Consider the following 21472-nt stretch of genomic DNA (forward strand, 5'->3'; position numbering starts at 1 on the left):
CAAATGTAAATTCCTCCACTCACTCATATAGTAATTTCCTTGGTTGTCGATTTGTATTTTAATAAATGGAATTTACACTGTTATACTCTATCAACTATTTGAGGGTCTTTTAAATTCTAACAGGAATTTTCTTTTCAGTTATAAATTTATTCATCTCATGTTCTTCATCTTCTCTAACCAAGGGGAACCGGTGAAAAATATATGAGGTCGAGAGAAAATACTATCACATCAAATACTATATGATGATATATTATCATAAATAAGAAAATGAGCGGCAAAAAGGCTGCTATAATTTTTTTTTTTCATTCCATCCAAGAAAAAATATTCGTCCTATAAAACATGTGAAAAAAGTGAAATAGAAGTTTTAAGTATCAAATAAAATCCAACCTAAAAACGTTGTTTAATCGAGTGCAATAAAGTGACTGGAGAGGGTTAAAACGTGCGGATTGAAAATTTAAAAGAATAGATAATAATAAATAATTAGGTGGAATGATGTGGAATGATATTGATATTGCAACTACTGATAAGATATGGGTAGAAGTAAAAATGAAAAAAATGATCTGGATCTGTTTGGTTTTTCTCTCGAGGGAGAATATATATGCGGCTAATGCATATCATTTTCAGCTTGTTGGGTGCATAAATAATAAAGTTCTCTCAAAGTTAAAACACAGGGAATCAAAATTAGTTGGACGTAACTCACTAGCCATATAGGGTAAGAGGGGTTGGCCTACCACCTTTGTCACCTTCTCTTTCAAGTTCATGCATCCAATTTACTATAGGAAACCATGGACCACCACTCCTCCATACCAGCCGCTCCTGTTCCCTTTCCTTTGTGTAAAAGTAACACTGTCCTAATCCCCCCCCTTCTCCCTCTTTCTTTCTTTGTATAGATATAATACACAAACACACAATGTGGTGAAACACCTAAAGAATGCAAGTAATAATAGCATCACTTGCTTTGTTGTACTTTGTGATGCTCCTAAGTGGGGTGTTAGAGAAAGGTAGTGATTCAAAATCAAGAACACACTCACCTTGAGCCACATGGAGTCGGATCAGCTTTCCCAAATTTAACCCAAATGCACTTCTTCCGTTGGAATAGAGTAATAAATTTCATATTCAACAACCGCAGCCATATTGGAAAAGTACAGCTTACTCATGTGTCTGTGTAAAGTGAGTGGTGGGTTTTTTACACCAAAAGGAAAAGGAAATAAAGGGAGAGAGAAAGTCTAAAAATTCAGTTTGAGGAAGACATACAAATTGGTTGGTGAAATTGGAAAATTAACTGCATTTATAGTTATATGGTAAAATCTATGAATAGTATTGTCACAAGCAGCAGAGAATTGCAGTCAAGAAATAACTGCAAATATAGAAAGAAGAAATTGATGGAACAAACAAGGATACCAAAATCTGAAAGAAAGTGCATTTATTGAAGTGGTTGAATATTCAAATTTTTCCCCAGAAGAGAGTGAATTTCCATTCGACTGCAAGACTAAACAACTTACCTTATACTAGAAAAAATAAAGGAAATAAAACTTTGATACTTCTTCTCTACGGTAGAGATAGAGATTGAACAGCTAGCTGTACGAATCTGAGCAAGAAATTAAGCAAACCTAAAAGCTTCAGATTGAAATTAGTGGAAGAACATGGCGTTGTTGGTTATTCTGGCCTCACTGGAACAAGGACCCATTCGTACCGCCCCTCAAGGGGCTGGTCCTTCACTATGTCATAGTTGTACCTACAAATCCGTACGCACGTTTCAGATTGTAAACTTCTACGAGCAATTGATGCTGATCTTCTAGAGAGAGAGTGTGTGTTACTTGTCAATGAATTTTTGCTGGATGTTCTTCTCAGCCGCGGCAAAGAATTCCTCAAGCTCAGCTTCTGATGGCATTTTCGTCTCTGCAGAATGACGGCGAGGATCTGGTTCACGTATTGACTCCAGCTCGCCTGACTCGCCTCGAGCCTCTCTCACCGGCGTCGTTTCACTTCTGATAAAATAGGAATTCGTCATATCTTCAAAGTATCGCATGGAAATATGAGAGGGAGAGACGTTGAGGATTTTGGAATAGATCAGATCATACAATTGGAAAACGGTGCCGTTGAGGATCACTGTTTTTGCGGATTTTCAAATTTTTGAATTAAAGAAACGGTTCGGAGGAGAAGTGGAGGACTATCCCATTTAATTCAATTTTTTTGTAAAAGTAAACAAAAGAGAGAGAGAATTCACCTCTCTCGGCAATCCAACGAATCACCAGCCGAAGTCGTGAGGAACTCCACAGTCGCCTCATTGTCCTATAAAACGGAATTCAAAATTCAAATGTCGCATCATGAACAATTAAAGCGATATGAGCATATTAATTCCGGTATCAGCAATTTTTGAATAGCGTGAGAATAGAATCATTGAAATTAAATTCCATTCAGCTTTAATATATGCATATACATGTATGTGTACCTCCAGATCTACGAATTTCGATGTCTCCTTCGTCAGATCACCGGATCCGTTACTTGTGCAACAAGACGCAAAGGCATCGTCTCCTCCGACTGTCTCGTAAGACAAATCTCCTGAACTCGCCGACGCCACGTCATCCAACCGCGGAGCCTTCAGATGAATCGACGACGCCGATAACTCCGATTCACCTAAATAAACCTTCCTCTTTCTCTCCCCCGCCGCTGCCGCGCTTTCCATGACTGATCTCTCCAATTCCTACCAGTTTCAGGAGAACCTTCCCATGCGAGAATTCTCCAGAATATCTTCAACTCCTCTTGATAGCCTTCTCTCTCTACGCCACAATTGATTGCTAAGAAATTGAACCCTCGCAGCTCACTAAATTCAGATATTACTAATATTCCCCCTCTCTGCGCACGTACGAGTACCGTTTCAGACTGCAAAAAATGATGTGCTTTTTTACCGCGCTTTTTCTGTTGCATAAATTCTTTTCTGTAGAGAGAATTTTATTTTTATTTTTATATATAATGAGAGAATGGTAGTGGTGATGATGATGATGATAGAGATGCTTATGATGGGCACAGAATTCCGTTGAAAGGTGTTAAGATTGTGATTGGGGGCTTTAACGGCGATGGACGGAATGAATGGGGTCTCCCGTTACATAGATCTAGCATGAACACGTTGCCCCGTTGTGGACTCGCGAGCTACCCTCTACACGCGCGACACGTGTGCAACTTTTCCTAGTTTACCCAGTATTTTCCGCGTGACTCAAGGGCTGTTACTCCTCCGTATAATGACGTTTTGTATTTTGCTCTATAACATAATTACTGCAGTTAAATCATAATCATAATTTATCACGTAATTATGAAACATGTAATATGGATGAGGTAAGGTCTATCGTTTAGGTTGATGAATGAATCGTCGTAATTAACTTATCTTTTTGGGATACATTTTTCTCTAAAATATCTGTGCAAATATATCCTTCAACTTAATAATTGTATTATTTGGAATTTAATAGAATGGGTAAGCCTAATGGATCAGAATTCATGTCAAAATCTTTACAAATTATTCTTATACAATTATTATATTGCCTAAAAGTGGTCCTCACGTGAGTTTTAATTAAGAAAAAAGAAAAAATAATTAAAAATGGGAGTGTTTAGTTATTTTGTGGAAGTTCCAATCTTATTAAATTGTAGTACTACTCTAAATAAGATGATTCTGGCAATTGGTAATGTGTTGTGAAATTTTTATAAAAATAAAAATGAATTCATTTTAGTGTAAAATTCAAAAAGAAAAAGAATAGTACAGTACTATTTTAAAGATATGGGAGTGTATATTACTACTCCTATATAAATTGAGATTTCAATTGCATACACCGTTTTGTAATTTTTCAATTCGCCAAATATATCCTTATGATAAAGAAATATCCGTCTATATACCTAATCTAGGCTTCCTAACTTCCTTCATGTGAATCATCTTTTTTCATAGCTTAAAGTAATAAACAGTAAACTACAATTCCATTTGTCGGGTTTCCATGACTGGGTAATGTTTGTTGGACTTGGATCTGGCTGCAAGATCCACAACAAAAATTATATAAATAACGAGATATTTTATGATTTTACCTTCATTATACTAAAATATGGTTATTGGTCTCCTGATATCCCACAAATTAAAAAAAAAAAATCTATTAACTTTGAACTATATATTTTCCACCAGCGACAGATTCTGAGTTCAGACTTTTTATTGAATATGAGGTGTAAACTGAGTTGGCAATCTGAAAACGAATTAGTAATTTTATTAAAGTGAATTGCCATTTTCATCCTAATCTTAAATTGGTCGGGATCGGTTTGCCCCAAGTTAATAACACTTTCAAAATTACTCCATTTCATAGCTTGGGATTTAAAGAACACTTGAATTCGAGAATCATGTCATTCTCTTGACAGCATCGGCTACTTTATCCGAATTTTGGTCGAATCATCACATTGGTCTTGCTATGGTGTAGAAATACATGCTTCTAGTTATGTTTTGAAACCTAAGTTACAACAAGTGTTAAACATCAACATGCTTCTAACCCAATCTAATAGTACATAAATTATTGCAAATTTACATATCAACATGCAAACATTTACAATCTAATTTAATTTTCTTTGGGAAATTATTGGCTTTTATGTTAGATTATTTAACAAAAGGATATATATGAAAAATAGTACTCTCAATCCCACTATAAATAATTGATATTTTTTTTAATTGTCTTACTATGAGTGATCAATTTTCATTTTAGTAAAAAAATAATTCATTTTATTAAATCTCGTATCCAAAATAAACCATCACTTGTAATGGAACAAAGGAGTAATAGAAATTGTGTAATTAGATGAAAATGCTGCTATATATGTCATTTGTAAGAGCATTCACCACAAACATTAAACGGTTGTTTCGTCATTCTGTAATGATAATAGTGATAAATATATCGGGAATGACACACTGCAGCAAAACGTAGAAGTTCAAGAGGGACTACTAAGAGAGTTTTGGAGTGTTAATATATGGGAATGCATTTAGTAGTGTGTTTACAATACATGCAACAAGGTAGTGAGTTTTTGTAGTAGTCATTATTTAACCTTTAAACACGGTTTTTATAGCTAGTTTTGGGTGGTTGTGTGTAAATAATTGCCACATACCATATAAACAATGTTATTGCACTTAAACCACAAAAATGAATCAGAATTGGGTATTACTAGTAAGCAAAGCCAAAACCTCTATATGGATTTATAAACCCAAAACCTAACTAATTCTATAAGCATGATGTTTACCAATGTAAAAAACATCATAATCTTCATATAGAAGTGAGTCAAGTGACTTTAAAAATAACAATAATCCTTAGAAAAAGTTCATAAACTAGGTAATAACCAATCAACATATCAAGTGCAAAAAAAACATGATCGATCGCATCACAAACAAAACCAAAACCCTCAACTATAATTAACCATGTGGTGTTTATCAGGCCAAAACACATGGCATATGGAAGGAACATACCAATTTCAGTCTTAACCATTTGGAAATTTAAATCATAGACTTAAACACCAAACGACAACCTCTAAAGCTAAAACATGTATAGTCCAATGGGATGGTATATAAATCGATTCATAGGAAAAATCAAAAGCGGGACCACTTATTCTAGATAGGAAGAAGATGATCTGGACAGAATCACGAAATACCACTTGGTCAGAACTCACAAAGAGGGAACTGAAGCGACGTTAGAGTTTTGAACAATATGACATTGCTGAATTGCAAAGAAACAAGAAAGAACATGGAGTATGAGTTATGAATCAAATGAGACTGGAGTTTCAATCCACGAATGAAGGTATAATTTCTTTTCTGCACCATGTACAGAGAAGAGAAAACAACTAAAATAGGAATAGAATTTTTCTTGGAGTGAAAATATAGAGAAATGAGGTGGCTTGTTGATATGAATCAATTAATCCTTAACATGCCAATATAATTGCGTCGAAAGTTGAAGCGCTAGGGGAGGCGTTTAACGCCAGAACCGTGAGAACAATATATATTCTATGGTGGCGTTCGGTTCATTAGATTAAATAATACTGAGATACAATATGGGATAAGTGGAGATGGGCTTTATCCAAGACTATAATAGTATAGGATGTTATGTGGTTGTTTGGTTGTCAAGATAATTTTAGTACAATACTCCTATTTGTTAATAAGATTAATATTAAAAAAAAAAATTCACTATAAATAAATATTAAATCAAATTATTTAAATGATTAACTAATAAATTAATTAAATAAAAATAATTATTATTTTATTTGATTATTGTGAAGCAATTTAATTAGGAGCAATAATACCAGTTCATCATCAAAGACCTACTTTCCAATAGCAGCTTTACAATTTTTGTTCCCCTATTTAATAAAAAATTGTAATAACTCATAATATGTAATTACAATATCCAAATTCCAATGTAACTCAATAGTCAATATTCAATTCCCACCTCAATATTTACGTACAGATGCAAATATGATAAGTATGCACATATAGAGAGAGAATGTAGAACAAAATGAAGCGCAGAGACGGTGAGATTAAATAATCGGAGGGGTCAGCCCCAGATGGGTAGTCGCGAGATAAGATCCAAAAATCTATTGGGAAGACGGGCCTAGATGCGGGCCGCGGTTGAGAGACGGGCCTAGAAAAAGAACAATCTCACCAACCGAACGTGAGATTAAAGAAGAAGAAGGAATGCAGTCAGGGACTGTCAGCTCAACCGAACAGAGCCTATGTCTACATTCTTAATTCTAATCAAATATTATCAAGATATTGATAATATGTGAAGATCGTAGTACTTGTAAACAAACATGGCAAAGTGTAACAATTTTATTAGTCTTATCCTTTTAATTTGTATAAGTCGTCAAACGGTCAAATTATGATACTGGAAGACAAAAAACCAAGTAACGTTTTCCAATATATAATTTCCTTTTAAGCTTCCAAATTACTTTATAGGAGTACATGATATATAATCAACTCATAAAACTAAAACTAAAACTAAAATAAAACAAAACATATATACTCCATACCTATCTAAGGATTAAGCAAATAAATTAAAACGCTATAACAATTTTCCCCACTTGGAAGCACGTTTCACATGTTGACTTATATGGAAATCATAAATTAGTTTTATATGTAAAGTATTAATTAAATTAATTTTATTTGTTTTGAAGAATTTATTAAAAATTGTTGGAAACGAAATTGGGGATTTTTTTTGGCTTTCATCTTCAGAATTTCGTCCCCATCCACTCTCCGTCCCCCTTGTACCCCGTCGTCCTCCACCGCCGCAGCCCCTTCCAACCGCCGAAGCTCGCTCCTTTTTACCGAGCTCGAAGTATCCGTGCTTCCTTTTATTTCACCTGTTTCTCTGCCATCTTCTACCTCGCGGCTTACGAATCTGCCTGCGCTGACTCGTTCTCTACTTGGAAATTCCGCCGCCCAAACCAACAGAACAGGCAATTCTTTCTTTATCAGTTCAATTTTTGTGCTATTTCGAGTTTTTCCTCAGTCTGTTCAATTGCGATCGTTTTGTCGGACAGTTTTTCTTTAGGTCTTTTTTTCATTCTCTCTTATTTGTGTTTCCTGCCCTTTGTTTAGTCTCTGCGAATGCTATGTGCTTCTCTGTAATGATTGTTCACTCTAAATCGTTGCAAATTGGCTTCTAGATTGGAGTTTCCTCTGACTTTAAATGATCAGTGTCTTCAATGGTCTTAGTGCGTTTTTTTTCCCTTCTTCTTAATTTTCAGCACTCTGGCTCTCTTTCACTTGGCTCACTCAATCTTCATTCACAGGTAAGGCAATTTAATTTACCGTTTTATGTATATGATATGTCGTTTTTAATCCTGGAAGTTACATTTACTTAAAGGTTTAGAGACCATTACAATAATGTATTGCGTGGTGATAGTCATTCATTAAATATTATTGATTATTACCTCATTTAGGATTAGTTCCCTTCTTTGTTCTTTCCATTGTAAGTCTAATTAGTTGCACCTTCATTTTTTTTTTGGTTGCCTGATTGTAGCGAACTTTGTAGCCAAAACAAGGGAAATTGAAGAACTTTCTAGCCTTAATAGAAACATTAAAATTAAAATATTTAACCTACAAAAATGCGAATGCCTATCCTTTTGTTTATTTCTCTATGGGCATTATTATTTTTGTTATTCTTGTTGTTTTTATTGTTACTGCTATGATGCTTATTATTAGAGTTCCTTTTCAGAGTAAATTAAAGGTTTTATTTTGTTTTCGTTCTCAATCAGAAAATCAAAAGAAATTTGTGAATGGAGTATCCATGGTATTTAGAGGGTTCTTAAAAACTTAACTATATTCCATAAAACTCAGCTGGATCAATCAGACTCAGAAATAGCCTGTCAAGGGCTGAGTGATTTAATGTTATTTCCTTGAAGTTGAATACATTGTGGGGATGCTTTGAGTGTTTGATTTTAGAATAATACCTTACAGTTTTTCTTTGGTAGTTTAAGTACTTGGGTTATTTGCTTTTACCTGTATCAACTTTTTTCATTCGATTCATTATGAAGGACGACTGCATTCTTTATCATAGTGGTACCCTGACCTTACACAAATATCTAAGTACTCTTTATCAATCCCCTCACAGCTGGAGCATGCTATTTTTAGATCACTAAACACAACTAATTAGGACATATGGAAAAAATTAATATCACAAGGAAAGAATGGCTGTCAACCAATTTAAAATTACTGAAATACAGTTAACAGTTGGCAATTGGCATCAGATGTTTGAGAAGTTGTAACTCTCTCCTAGGATCCACATGTTACTGACGTCAGCAACAAAAGCACACAACTGAAAGAATATTGATGCTAGAATTTTTTGAAGTGCTAAATTTGAGCAGCACAGATTGCTGGTTGCTCCATACCATTAGTGACATGGATAAAGCTGATTAATATTGAACCAAGCAGTCAGATGACTCACATTAATTATATTCATTTCCCCTTTTTATGGTTAAATGATATGATACAGAGAAAGTAATGAAATTAAATAATTGGGTTGTTAAGGCTCTGCAGGTTTTATGTTGAGCATAGATGCTAATGGCTCACATGTTTCAAAAAATGAAGATGAAATTAAATAATAATATGACCAATTCCTGATCATTTATGTTGAGAAACCCCCCAGTTCCAGTTACTTATTTTTGAGTCTTCTGACCATATATTATCCAAGCAACTGGCTATAAGAAAGTTAGCATCTTCTTTAATTTTCCCTTTTCCTAGTTATTCTTCATTTTCTGTATCTGAATGATATCTATCTCTGGTGAAATAAGTCCAAAAGATAAAAATAGAAGTTCAGAAGTTCCAGTAAACCACAACAAGAAACGTAATACTCTTCTAGCGCTTATCCTGAGCACCATGGGCTGGTGGTTGCTCAACATCTTTTTTCCCCCCTTTCAACTGACTGCAATAAAGTTGGCTAATATTCAGTAGATTGTCACATATGTTCTTTTCTTTTTTATTGTGAAAAAGTGATAATGACAGTAGTCAAAATTCAATAATCATTATATTCGTTAAATATAATAGCATGAATTACATAATATTTTAATATAATAGTTAATATAGACATTAATAAATATGTGGAGTTTAAGTTTATAGTATACTCCTTCCGTACCGTCCGACTCGGCTCATTTCTTCTGGCACAATTATTTAGGAGAGTAATGTGGTAGTTTAAAAGTGTGAGGCCCACTTATTGAATGTTGTGCAAGTGATTGCCCGAAAATGAAACTGGCCAAGTCAAGTGGGACAATCCGAAAAGGAATACAAGCCAGGTCAAGTTGGATAAAGGGGGTAATATTTAACACCTATTGGAGATTATATATCATATATGAATATATTAATAGTTTGTCAATATAAAGTAATAATGTAATAATGTTAGTTTCTATAATCTGCAAGCTGGTTTACGAGGGAAACGCTTGTACTTTCTATTGTTGCAGTACTTTTTCAATGAATATATTATGTATTGATCATTTCAAAGTGTAATTAGCTATGAAAAGCAAGCAATTACTTGTTAGTGTCTAGTTCATGTTTTAAAATGCCACTAGCCTATCTTGTAATTAGTCTAATATGGTAGTAGAATTTCAATTGTCAATCAAATTATCAAGCAAAAGTAGCATCATTATTTATGATGTCTTCAGAAGTTCCAGTGATGCATCGCGTTGGCAGCTCAGGAAACACATCCAATTCAGTTCGTACTCGCAAGGAAAAGAGGTTAACATATGTATTAAATGATGCAGATGATACAAAGGTAATGCTCACTTTAGTTCAGATAAAATTCTGTCCCTTTCATTGTCGTTGATAAGAGAAGTATAGCTGGTGCATCGAGCTTCTGTTTTATGGGCTTTTCTCGTAACTGTGAATATAGCCAGACTCGGTTTCCTCTATGTGTCTTTTGGCCCTTTATCAAAGTGTACTCCTTGTGATATCATCTTGTTACAAGGCTTAGAAATGTTGACGGGGAATGTAATTGATCAAACCTATCTTAATCTGTTTTTTCTGCCAAAAAGGAATATATAACAGGGAATACTGTTAATAAATTAATAATTACTAAAATTACCACTTCTATATAATATGTTTGGTTTGCTTCAGTGATGTTGACTATATAAGTAACATCTATCACATTTTTTATTTGCAGCACTGTGCAGGCATAAACTGCTTGGCTTTATCAAAATCTACAGAACAAGAAGGTAATGAGTATCTCTTCACTGGTAGTCGTGATGGAACATTGAAGAGATGGGCATTATCAGAAGATTCTGCTACTTTCTCTGCTACATTTGAGTCTCACGTTGATTGGGTACAAGTTTCTTTCATTTTTGGTTAAGTCTATTGTTTACCATTTTCATATTTTGTAATGGTTATGCAGAGAAGCTAATATAGGATTGGAGGTCTATGATATCTTCTCCCAATCTGACTAGTCACTTCCTTATGTGGTCTTTAATTAGCTCATATTTAACTGGTTTCGTCGAGCAAAATATAGATTTATAGACTATCATTTTTCTGTTGCTTGATATTTTGAGTCCATGACTTAATGCATTATATGACCTTCTTAGAAGTTTATTTTGGAGTTTTTTGTTGGTGTGGCAGGTCAATGATGCAGTTCTGACAGGTGGTAACACGTTGGTCTCTTGCTCCTCTGATAGTACTGTTAAGGTGAATGTAGTTTGCATTTATTTCATGATGATGTTCTCTTTCTTAATAATGATGAATTTATCAATTTATTTTTTTATGTGGTGCTAATATTAGGTATGGAATTGCTTGTCTGATGGAATATGCGCGAGGACATTTCACCAACACTCTGACTATGTCACTTGCTTGGCAGCAGCAGAAAAAAATGTAGTCTTTCTGCCAAATTCATTAAGATTCTAAGAATATGATATTGTGCCAGGCATAAGTTTATGATTCTTCTCTATTATGCTTAGAGCAATGTCTTTGCCTCTGGAGGCCTTGGTGGCGAGGTTTTTATATGGGATCTGGAAGCTTCACTAAATCCCGTTTCCAAATCAAATGATGCAAATGCAGATGATTGTTCAACTAGTACTAATGGTTTGGGATCTTTGCCGAGTACTAGTCTTCGTCCTATCAACTCAAGTAATAACATTTCTGTGCACGCCACTCAATCTCAAGGCTATGTTCCCATTGCTGCAAAAGGCCATAAAGAGTCAGTTTATGCATTGGCAACAAATGACCGGGGAACACTTCTTGTATCTGGTGGAACTGAGAAGGTGAGCTCTGGTTGTTTGTCTGGTATTTTGATCAATATATAGTTTTTAATTCGTCTCATGGGAAAGATCAATCAAATGATGCTTCTTTTCAATTCCCCGGAGTGTTGATTCCAGATGACATTCTAATCTACTATTTCACCAACAGTTTTCTAATTGATCCATATTGTGTGATGAAATTCTTAGGTTGTGCGTGTTTGGGACCCGAGGACAGGTTCTAAAACCATGAAGCTAAGAGGACATACAGATAACATAAGGGCGCTTTTATTGGATTCTACAGGCAGGTTAGTTGAGGGGGCCTCCATTGAGCGTACTTTCAGGGTTCTGTGATATCAGCCTTGTGGCAAATATTTATACCGACAAACATTAAATGCGCCAATTTTGGTAATTACTCTTAAATTGGTGTGGGTACTCACTTAAGTTGTAGCAGACGTGCCCTTGAAATTCATGTTTAGCTCAAAGCTGGTAATCAAGTTGTGTACTTGTGTTAGTAAAAGTAGTAGGGGCGAGTATTTACTCTTGGAATATATATTTCAGTCATAGTGGGATGATAGTTCTACTTAGTGTTGTAAGAAAACATGAAACTTGCTCGTATGATGCTAGTCTTCTTTTCAAAATCCAAAGTGTTGTTTTAGGACCTAGTTAAGTTGAAGTTCTATTTTTCTTTTGGCACTCTTCCATAACTAGAACGTTGGTCTTTTGTTGTCATGAAAAGTACTGTTGCATGAATTCCAGACACTAGTAAAGCCAAAATATTTGTTTAGCAGAGATTGCTCCCATTGATTATTTGTTGTTTGTCGCAATAAAAAACAACACAAGGTGCGCCAACTTGGTTCGAATTATTGAACTTCTAGTAACCTGCATTTACTGTGACCTTCGATTACATGTCAAATGTTGAAATATATAATGCATATCACCTCTGTTGATTTGCAGGTATTGCTTATCCGGCTCCTCTGATTCTATGATCAGGTACGTGGCATCTTTGCATTTACCTACTACTGGAAGCATCATTCATGAAACTAGTGTCATTATAAACCATGGTATGACCATGCGTTTCTTAATGTTCATTCTTTTATTTCTATAATATTTTGGCTGAAAATTTCACAGGTTGTGGGATCTTGCTCAACAGCGATGCATTCATTCCTATGCTGTGCACACAGACTCTGTCTGGGCATTAGCAGCTACTCCATCATTCAGTCATGTTTATAGTGGTGGGAGGGACCTTTCTGTGAGTGTGGCTAACTTTAGTATTATTATTATACGACCACCCCATATTGTGCTGCTTTTGTTTATAACTTTACCTCTTTCTGTAGTTGTATTTAACTGATTTGGCAACAAGAGAAAGCATATTAGTATGTTCAAAAGAACATCCTATATTGCAATTGGAACTGCACGGTGATGGTATATGGGTTTCCACAACGGATTCATCTGTACATAGATGGCCTGCAGAAGCGCATAATCCCCTTAAAGTATTCCAAAGAGGTGGCTCATTTTTAGCTGGCAACTTGTCATTTTCAAGGGCAAGGGTTTCACTGGAAGGTTCTACACCTGTGAGTCTTATATTTATGTTCTTCTCTTAGTGACAGTTCTCAGCTTTCAGTGTCAACATAAGAATTAATTGGACGCATATTTCTGTTTAAATGCAACAATTTTCCTTCAGATTTTGGTTTCACAAATTTGCAGAGGGAAATTGCAACCGGAACGTTTTCTGTATAGTTAGATAATGATGGGTTACTTAGTAAAATACTTCGGCTTTTTTGTGGATGTTTTAGGGGAGGGGAAGAATTCTGGGAAATGATTTATGCAAAATGTTTGGAGAACTCTATTAAACTTATGGGGACAGAGAGCAAAATATTTTGGAGGGAAATAATGGTTTTAAATGTTTTTCACTTCATGTTGGGAAAAACAAAAGTGAGGGTTGAAATGTTACTTAACATTCCTTTTGCTTTTCAGTTATTCTGACACAGTTTATTTATGGTAATAGTAGCTCCATATTGAACTGTTAATAATCAAAATTTAGAATAAAAGACAATTAGTAATCATAGTGAGTCACTGAGTTGACAAATTAGTAATCATAGCGAGTCACTGAGTTGACAAATTAGTAATCATAGTGAGTCACTGAGTTGTATATGTTGTCTATGTACCAACAAACAAAAAAGATTTCCTAATGTCATTCATGATCTGTATGTAATCAAGGTTTTAGTATTACTTTTATTTTTTGTAGGTTCTTGTGCAAATTCAGTACTAATATTGCAAAGTAAGCAATTGACTATTTAAGTTTCTGTAGGTTCCTGTTTATAGGGAACCGTCTCTCACCATTTGTGGAACTTCGGCTATAGTGCAACATGAGATTTTAAATAATAAAAGACATGTCTTGACAAAGGTAACTTGATGCTGATTCCTTTTTTACCCTCAACTTGCTGTTGCAGTTTCCCTACAGCTATTGCTCATCTTGTTGATTCAGTTAATTGATTGTTCAATCTTACGTTTTCAAGGACACTGGTGGTACAGTAAAGTTGTGGGAAATCACAAGAGGTTTGGTCACAGAAAATTACGGAGAGGTCAGTGATGTGCATGTACTACCTTATGACTTTCTTACATTAGCAGTTTCAGTGGGAGGTCTGGTGGGAGTTTGTTAGTACTCTGGTATTTTCCAGTTCCATGTTATCTGAGTTTGTTTGTTTTGGTTTTTCAGGTTTCATTTGAAAAGAAGAAAGAGGAATTGTTTGAGATGGTATGTACTTCTTGTTAGGATTTCCCATGTTTTCTTGTGCATTTTGACTTATTAGCCAGCCCTATTCAGGTGAATGTTCCAACATGGTTCACAGTAGATACAAGGCTTGGGAGTCTGTCTGTGCACTTAGACACACCGCAATGTTTTTCTGCTGAGATGTACTCTGCAGATCTAGGGATTGCTGGGAAACCGGAGGATGACAAGGTATTTTCTCACACTCACAAACATATCTATGTATATATGTTATCTCTTGATCCCTACTCCCTCCGAACCATAAAGATCTCTACTGATTTTTTCTGCTTACCTTTAGTGTTTTAGCTATGACTGACTTCAAAATACAAAACGTTTTTTCTCTCGGCATATTTTCTCTGATTCAATAGCATTCTATGAACCATTAAACTTTTCTCAGGCTTATTTTTTTCCTTGGATCACCCTTTTTTGATAATAAGATCCTTATGGTACTTTTCTTTTCATTGCGATGATAATCGATAAACATGCACAAACTTTCTATATCTTTTATTCTTCCAAGTTGTTACTGTTGGAAACTAAGTTGAATCGTCCTTTGTTAATAATATGTAGGTCAATTTGGCTAGAGAAACCCTCAAAGGGCTTTTGGCACATTGGTTGAGTAAAAGAAGGCAGAGATTTGGATCTCAAGCGTCAGCTAACGGAGAAATTCCCACAGGAAAGGAAATGTCTACAAAAACTTTAACTCTAACCCGAATAGAAGGAGATGGGAATTCAGAGAATGACTCTGCTGTATATCCACCCTTCGAATTTTTAGCAGCTTCCCCTCCTTCCATTGTTACTGAAGGCTCTCATGGGGGGCCCTGGAGAAAAAAAATTACTGACTTAGATGGAACTGAAGATGAGAAAGACTTGCCTTGGTGGGTTCTTGATTGTGTGCTAAATAATCGCCTTCCTCCAAGGGAAAATACCAAGTAATGTCAATCCTCTTGTCTGTTTAAATTGGTTGTTGTGCATTTCTGAGGCTGCTGCTAGGAACCTATTTTATATAATGTGGTTTTATGCAAGGTCAGAAGTCTGTTAAAAATGGGTCTGAAGCTGCATGCCATTGGTCATGAAAACTTATCCTGATTGGTGTGAACTTACTATCTTAGAACCTAATAAATTGTTCAAAGATGCTAGCCTTGGTAATATCGTCAGTTCTCGAGAACTCATTCATGCACTTGAGCAGATGACTTGTGAGCCCTGCTTGCTTGCCAAACTTTTGTGTTTGCTTGATGAATGTGGTTTTGTCTTTACTCAACACTAAAATGAGATAGAGCTACATTGAACTTGATTTGTCCTTATTTGAAATGTCTTTATACGATTTTGAGCAAGTGATTTGCAAATATAGTTGGCTTGTCTTTGCTCTCTTGTTGTATGAATGCCATGTATTTTTGTTTGCTGTTGCAGATGTAGCTTCTATCTGCATCCATGTGAAGGTTCCAATGTTCAAGTCCTCACACAAGGGAAACTAAGTGCTCCTCGCATTTTGAGAATACACAAGGTAAAAATTTCTACTTGATACCTTAAGGGTAGTCTCTTGAGTACTTTTGATTTTTTAAATGAAATTAAAATAGACATCTAGATTTTGACCGTGCAGACTTGTTTTGCAAAAAAAAATGAAAATTTTATGCTAGTTGGCCATTGCCATGAACCTAGCAATTATTGTCTTCCAATAATGTCAATATTATTGTCCATAAATAGATGAAACATAAATAGACTTCCTAATTTTGACCATGCAGATCTATCTCAGTTAGTGTCTTAGTGACTATGCTTGCAATAGAAAAATGTGAATTTTATGCTAGTTTCCTAGTTGGTGATTTCTATGAATCTAACAATTATTGTCTTCCAATAGTTTCGATATTATTGTCCACAACTACTTGGACATTGATGCATTATGTATACAAGTCTTCCAATAATATTAAAATTATGCTGGTAATATAATCTGGCAGTTAAAGACCACCAGTTAAAGACCACCCACTATGTGACGTTTGAATGTTCTGCCTTTCTTGGTTTTTAGACAAACCTCATAAGAATCTCCATTAAGTATTCAATTGCCCCAAGGAAATTTTTTTGAGCTTTAACAGAATAACAGGTTCTAGGTGAAGGAATCTTAGTGCAGTAGCAGTGGCATGGAAATAAGTTTAGTCAACCCCATTGTTTATTTTTCTTCTTCTCGATCCCAAATAGTTATACTGGCTCATCTTAGAGTTTCCTGTTTCCTTGCCTTTTGTTTGTATAGGTTGTCAACTATGTGGTAGAAAAGATGCTTCTTGACAAGCCAATGGATAATCTGAATGCTGATGGAACTTTTGTTCCGAATGCACCTGGAGGCCAGATTCCACATCCAGTTGTAGGAGATGGTTCACTACGATCTGGGCTGAAACCTTGGCAAAAACTTAGGCCTTCTATTGAGATTCTTTGCAATAACCAGGCAAGTAGTTCACCTTTTATGCGATTGAGTAACTGACTCACATCTGAAAAGCTACCTTCTTTATTCAATACCTAAAAAAATTTAAAAAATTTCGCGGAAGAAAAGCTTACGGTGCATTATGTTTGGAAAGGCTCTATTGAAAATTTTAATCTTGAAAGGCTGTTTTTGCATCACTGCCCCTGAACTTGCAATATTATGATTTCGATATTCCAAAGGCCTGATAGTTGAAAGATGGTCTTTTGATCATTTCCGCTGATGTCTTTATGACCCACAGATTAGCACCTCTACTTGCAGTTTTCTGTTCACATTCAAATGCTATTTTTCCAGTTCTTTTTTTATTGACAGATCTCTCTCTCTTATTATATGAAATATTATTGGAGTGTATTTCATGGTACATTTCCATATGGATGAAGCATGAGGTTTTCATTTTCTCCCATGTTAACTTCTCTAGTGATGCTCTAGGTTTTACCTCCAGACATGAGCTTGGCCACTGTTCGGGCTTACATATGGAAGAAATCTGAAGACGTTATCCTTAACTACAGAATTGTGCAGGGAAGGTGATGAATTGATTTCGCAGGTGATGCTACATTCCTAGCCTAAGCTAAAAATCTTGTATGTGAGTTTGATGTAAATTGGATTCTAATAAAATTTAGGATAGGTTACAAGCTGCCAAATGCCAATACTGCCATGACATACTCCAATCGAAAATAATTGAGTGAATGAAAAGAGGTACTATATCATAACTAACTATTGGAAATTTGGAATCTCAAAATTCTAACTGATATTCCAACAGAAATTCAAAAGTCAAGAACTGTTGGAATAATCCAACATTGTTTATTCCAATTGAGATGTTCCTATGTTCCTATCCAAATATTATGATTGATTCCTTGATGGTCCATTAAGTTAATCTTAGGGGTTTACCATAAGAATATGATGCTTTTGGAATTCTAGAAATCCCATCCGCGAATTCATTTCTGTTGTAACTTCCTTGAAGTTTTATTAACTTTTTTTAGCATTGGAACATGTTTTTAACAGACGATGATTTTTTCATCCATTTGTAATTTCTTCTTTTCGATTTTATAATGAAAGTTTTTTTTTTCTTGAGAGAAAGGAAAATTTAGTATGCATCACACTAAAATGGTTATGTGATTCAACAAGTCATCTAATTTACTGCTAGATCGTGTCTCTGCTTGTGCATGTGCGTGCAGACACACGACTTTAACCATTTTTATTCACAGACCTTCTACTTCAAAATATATCAAGTAGCATGAAATCATGGCTCAGTCCATTCATCAATCTTATATGACCCTAAATTGCTAATCTTTAAAGGGAAAAAAACTACTAGGCTATACATTCTTATTTTTGTGAATATGACTAGTTCTTCCAACAATGTACACAGAGGGAATAGACTTGAATTTTAGCAGCATGTCAAGTTGAAAGCTGAGAGCTTGCTATTTGAAGACTAAAATTGCTATTTGGTGGATAAATTGGAGGGAGAGAGAGAGAGAGAGAGAGAGAGAGAGAGAGAGAGTTTTGTGTTAAGCTGAATGCAATTCATAATTTTATTCGTAGAAAATAGCATGAGACTTTGAACCCTGAATTTGGTTAAAGCTTAGCTGATATAAAATGTCCGTTCAGTTAAGCAATGGCCAATAGAATCCCAATAGAATATTTCTACAATCTTTCTTTTTTTCAGTTTCAAATGGAATTCCCAAAGTATGCCTGTACTCACTTGTATACGATTTGACATCCGTATATTTACTTTTTAGGTTTACTTCATACACTTTACTCGACATTGTTCTTGAGGTGGAGACTGTTTTATATGCAGTCTTTCAGATCAAAATGGTGTTATTCCTTATGGCAATACCCACCATGACCATGTTCAGAATTGTTGTTTATATGTGCATGTGATGTCAACTAGTTTAACCCAGAAAGTAGAACTAAACAACTTGTATCTAGTTTTGTCTCTCAGAGTTCGTTGCAAGATCGTTTATTGGCATCTTCTTCTCTGTTGAAAAAATAAAAGCCTCCCCAATTTCAGTTACTCCTATTTAATTGGTAACTTGATAAGATAACTTAAACTTTACTTGTAATCTGTTCAGGTTTGATTGTTGTTGCTGAATTTAGATTCTGCATCAAATTAGTATCTGAAGACAAATTAAGTCGCCTGGAAATGCAGATATATAAGCAAAAGAAAATATTACTTTAGTTTGTGTCAAGCTTCTAATTGGAATAATCTAGTTCAGCTTTTGTTAATAAATATACGGGACAAAAAATGAAATGTTTGGAGAAACTGATTCAACATAATCGAACCAATTAAACGTATTGAGAGAGAGAGAGACATTTTATTAAGGAAATTGTGGAAGTAGGGATTGTAGAATTATCATACATTATAGATGAGATGATCAACTTGCATATATCTTGACTGGTATATTTCTTGCCAAAGTTCTTGGACTAATCACTTAACTTGAAGACGTGTGTTAGAAAGTGAAGAACAAAATGCTTAAAGATAGATAAATGTGTAGTGAAACTCAATATAAGGCAAGATACAAGATCTACACATGTAACCAAGGCAAAGACTTGTAATATAATGGTTTCTCAAATATTTTCAACCACGTATGTGCGCCTTAAACCTCTTGTTCATGTTTAATAATTCATTGCAAATGTTCGAATGACCTTAGTTGGAAAACATATAAACCCTTCGTCCCTCTGTAGCTGAGTCGTATTCTTTTTTGAGTTGTCCCACAGCTGAGTCATTTCCTTTTATGGCAAAAAATACTTTACTTTCTCTTCATCTCTCTATCTTTTTCCTTTCTACTTTATTCTCCTTTTACTTAACTCATTTAAAACATTTTTTCTTAAATCCGTGCCGAAAAGAAATGCATCTACTACAAAGGGACGGAGGGAGTATTATGCAAACGTGCCTTATTGTAGTTGTAGTGTTGAAAAAAGTTAGTACGTTGTCGTGCATGACAATTTTGAAAGCAGCAATCAAAATATAGTTGTCGAAGTTGGTCTAAGCATAGTATAGCACTATGTTCAAAATTTGTAAGTGTTGAAATATAAATTAAGAACGTGACATGTAGGAGACAACTTGATTGTTAACCAGTGTAGGAGACAACTTGATTGTTAACCAAAAACCTCATACAATTGAATTAGGAACGTGACATGTAGGGGAGTTGTCTGCATACCACTATAAATATAGTTAAATTTGGATAAAATCTAGTGTTAAGATAGTTTATGTATATAAATTTATTTAAATCTTTATTAAATATTAAAACTTACAACATACCACTTAAATTAATTGTTTCTTAGCAATGCCGAAAATCATAATGATAAGTTGGTAATTTACTCGTTGCTCGGTTCAGAATATGGTAAAACCCTTATAAAGTAATTGTTGCGACTTGTGACCATAGAATTTTATTAATTTAGAGAAATAATCTATAAATAACAAAGTACTAATTTATTAATATAGAGATGTTTTAACTAATCTATATATACATAAATGCCCTTCAAAATTATAGGCTTGTATGATTGATGGCAATTAAAATTATGAATTGTAATTATCATTCAAATAATGTATTAATTGAAAGTTTGAATATCTCATTCATTATTTTGGCCAAAGTAAAAACAATAGTTCATTTACATTCATTACTCTTAGCTAAAATAAAATAATGGTATTAGATATGAGCCACTCATCCCTTAAAAAGTCTGATAAGGGAGAGGGTTATCCACACTTATATAAAGAAGTTAGGATCATCAACAAGCCGATGTGGGACAAGGATTTAGAGAATTTAACACGCCCCGTCACGTGCGGGCCGGAATGACACATCGGACTTCCACATCACGTGGGTAGGCAAGAGAAGAGATAAAGAGATAAACCATCATCGAGAGGGTTATCCACACTTATATAGAGAAGCTAGGATCATCACCAAGCCGATGTGGGACAAGGATTTAGAGAATTTAACATGCCCCCTCACGTGTGGGCCGGAATGACACATCGGACTTCCATATTACGTGGGTAGGCAAGAGAAGAGATAAAGAGATAAACCATGATCGAGTTGGGCCATGCTCTGATACCATATTAGAAATGGGCCACTCACTCCTTAAAAGGCCTCATAAGAGAGAAGATTATCCAAACTTATATAGAGAAGCTAGGATCATCACCAAGCCGATGTGGGACAAGGATTTGAAGAATTTAACAAATGGTTCGTATGCACATTGTGTAGAAGTGAATCCATTGTATTCAAATTTGAAAGGGTTACATGTTGGGAACAGACAAATTATTAGTCGATTATCAGTGTTATTAAAATGCCACGCTTATTATTATTATTAAAGGAGGTATATTAATCGGAGTCAAATAATTCAAATGATCATCCATATCAAATTCTACAACAATCATAGATAGGCTTGTTAAGTAGGGGAGACAGAATCAATGATATCGAACTACTCAAATTTAATACAGTCATGCTTATATTCGATTACACTAATTATTAAAAGAATAAGAAAACAAAATATAGAAGGAATAAGTGCTATCACTTTAAAATCCTACTTCCATTTTA

The 21472-nt window shown here is 34.8% G+C and overlaps 2 protein-coding genes across 6 annotated transcripts; one reads left to right on the plus strand and one right to left on the minus strand.

Moving 5' to 3' along the window:
* Positions 1-1408: 1408 nt before the first annotated feature.
* LOC125211679 (cyclin-dependent kinase inhibitor 6-like) lies at positions 1409-3004 on the minus strand. Its single transcript, XM_048111572.1, has 4 exons — positions 2453-3004; positions 2228-2292; positions 1818-1988; positions 1409-1735 (listed from the first exon to the last, which is right to left on the minus strand). The coding sequence occupies exons 1-4, from the start codon at positions 2684-2686 to the stop codon at positions 1657-1659; spliced, it is 549 nt and encodes a 182-aa protein (XP_047967529.1). The 5' UTR covers positions 2687-3004; the 3' UTR covers positions 1409-1656.
* A 4193-nt stretch (positions 3005-7197) lies between these two features.
* LOC125214026 (WD repeat-containing protein 48-like) lies at positions 7198-18903 on the plus strand. 5 transcript variants are annotated; one of them, XM_048114866.1, is made up of 20 exons: positions 7198-7452; positions 7744-7788; positions 10153-10262; positions 10650-10808; positions 11099-11164; positions 11258-11347; positions 11434-11736; positions 11920-12017; positions 12667-12702; positions 12841-12961; positions 13047-13283; positions 14021-14116; positions 14229-14294; positions 14429-14467; positions 14537-14671; positions 15047-15408; positions 15887-15980; positions 16719-16910; positions 17373-17487; positions 18883-18903. In XM_048114866.1, exons 3-19 carry the CDS (start codon positions 10164-10166, stop codon positions 17469-17471), a joined length of 2292 nt encoding a protein of 763 aa, XP_047970823.1. In that variant the 5' UTR covers positions 7198-7452; positions 7744-7788; positions 10153-10163; the 3' UTR covers positions 17472-17487; positions 18883-18903. The 5 variants fall into 5 exon arrangements, with proteins under 5 accessions (XP_047970823.1, XP_047970822.1, XP_047970825.1 ...); XM_048114865.1 differs by lacking the exon at positions 18883-18903 and adding an exon at positions 18310-18697; XM_048114868.1 differs by lacking the exon at positions 18883-18903 and adding an exon at positions 17564-18014.
* Positions 18904-21472: the final 2569 nt, after the last annotated feature.

This window comes from Salvia hispanica, chromosome 3 (genome assembly GCF_023119035.1).
Source record: "Salvia hispanica cultivar TCC Black 2014 chromosome 3, UniMelb_Shisp_WGS_1.0, whole genome shotgun sequence".
Taxonomy (NCBI): domain Eukaryota; kingdom Viridiplantae; phylum Streptophyta; class Magnoliopsida; order Lamiales; family Lamiaceae; genus Salvia; species Salvia hispanica.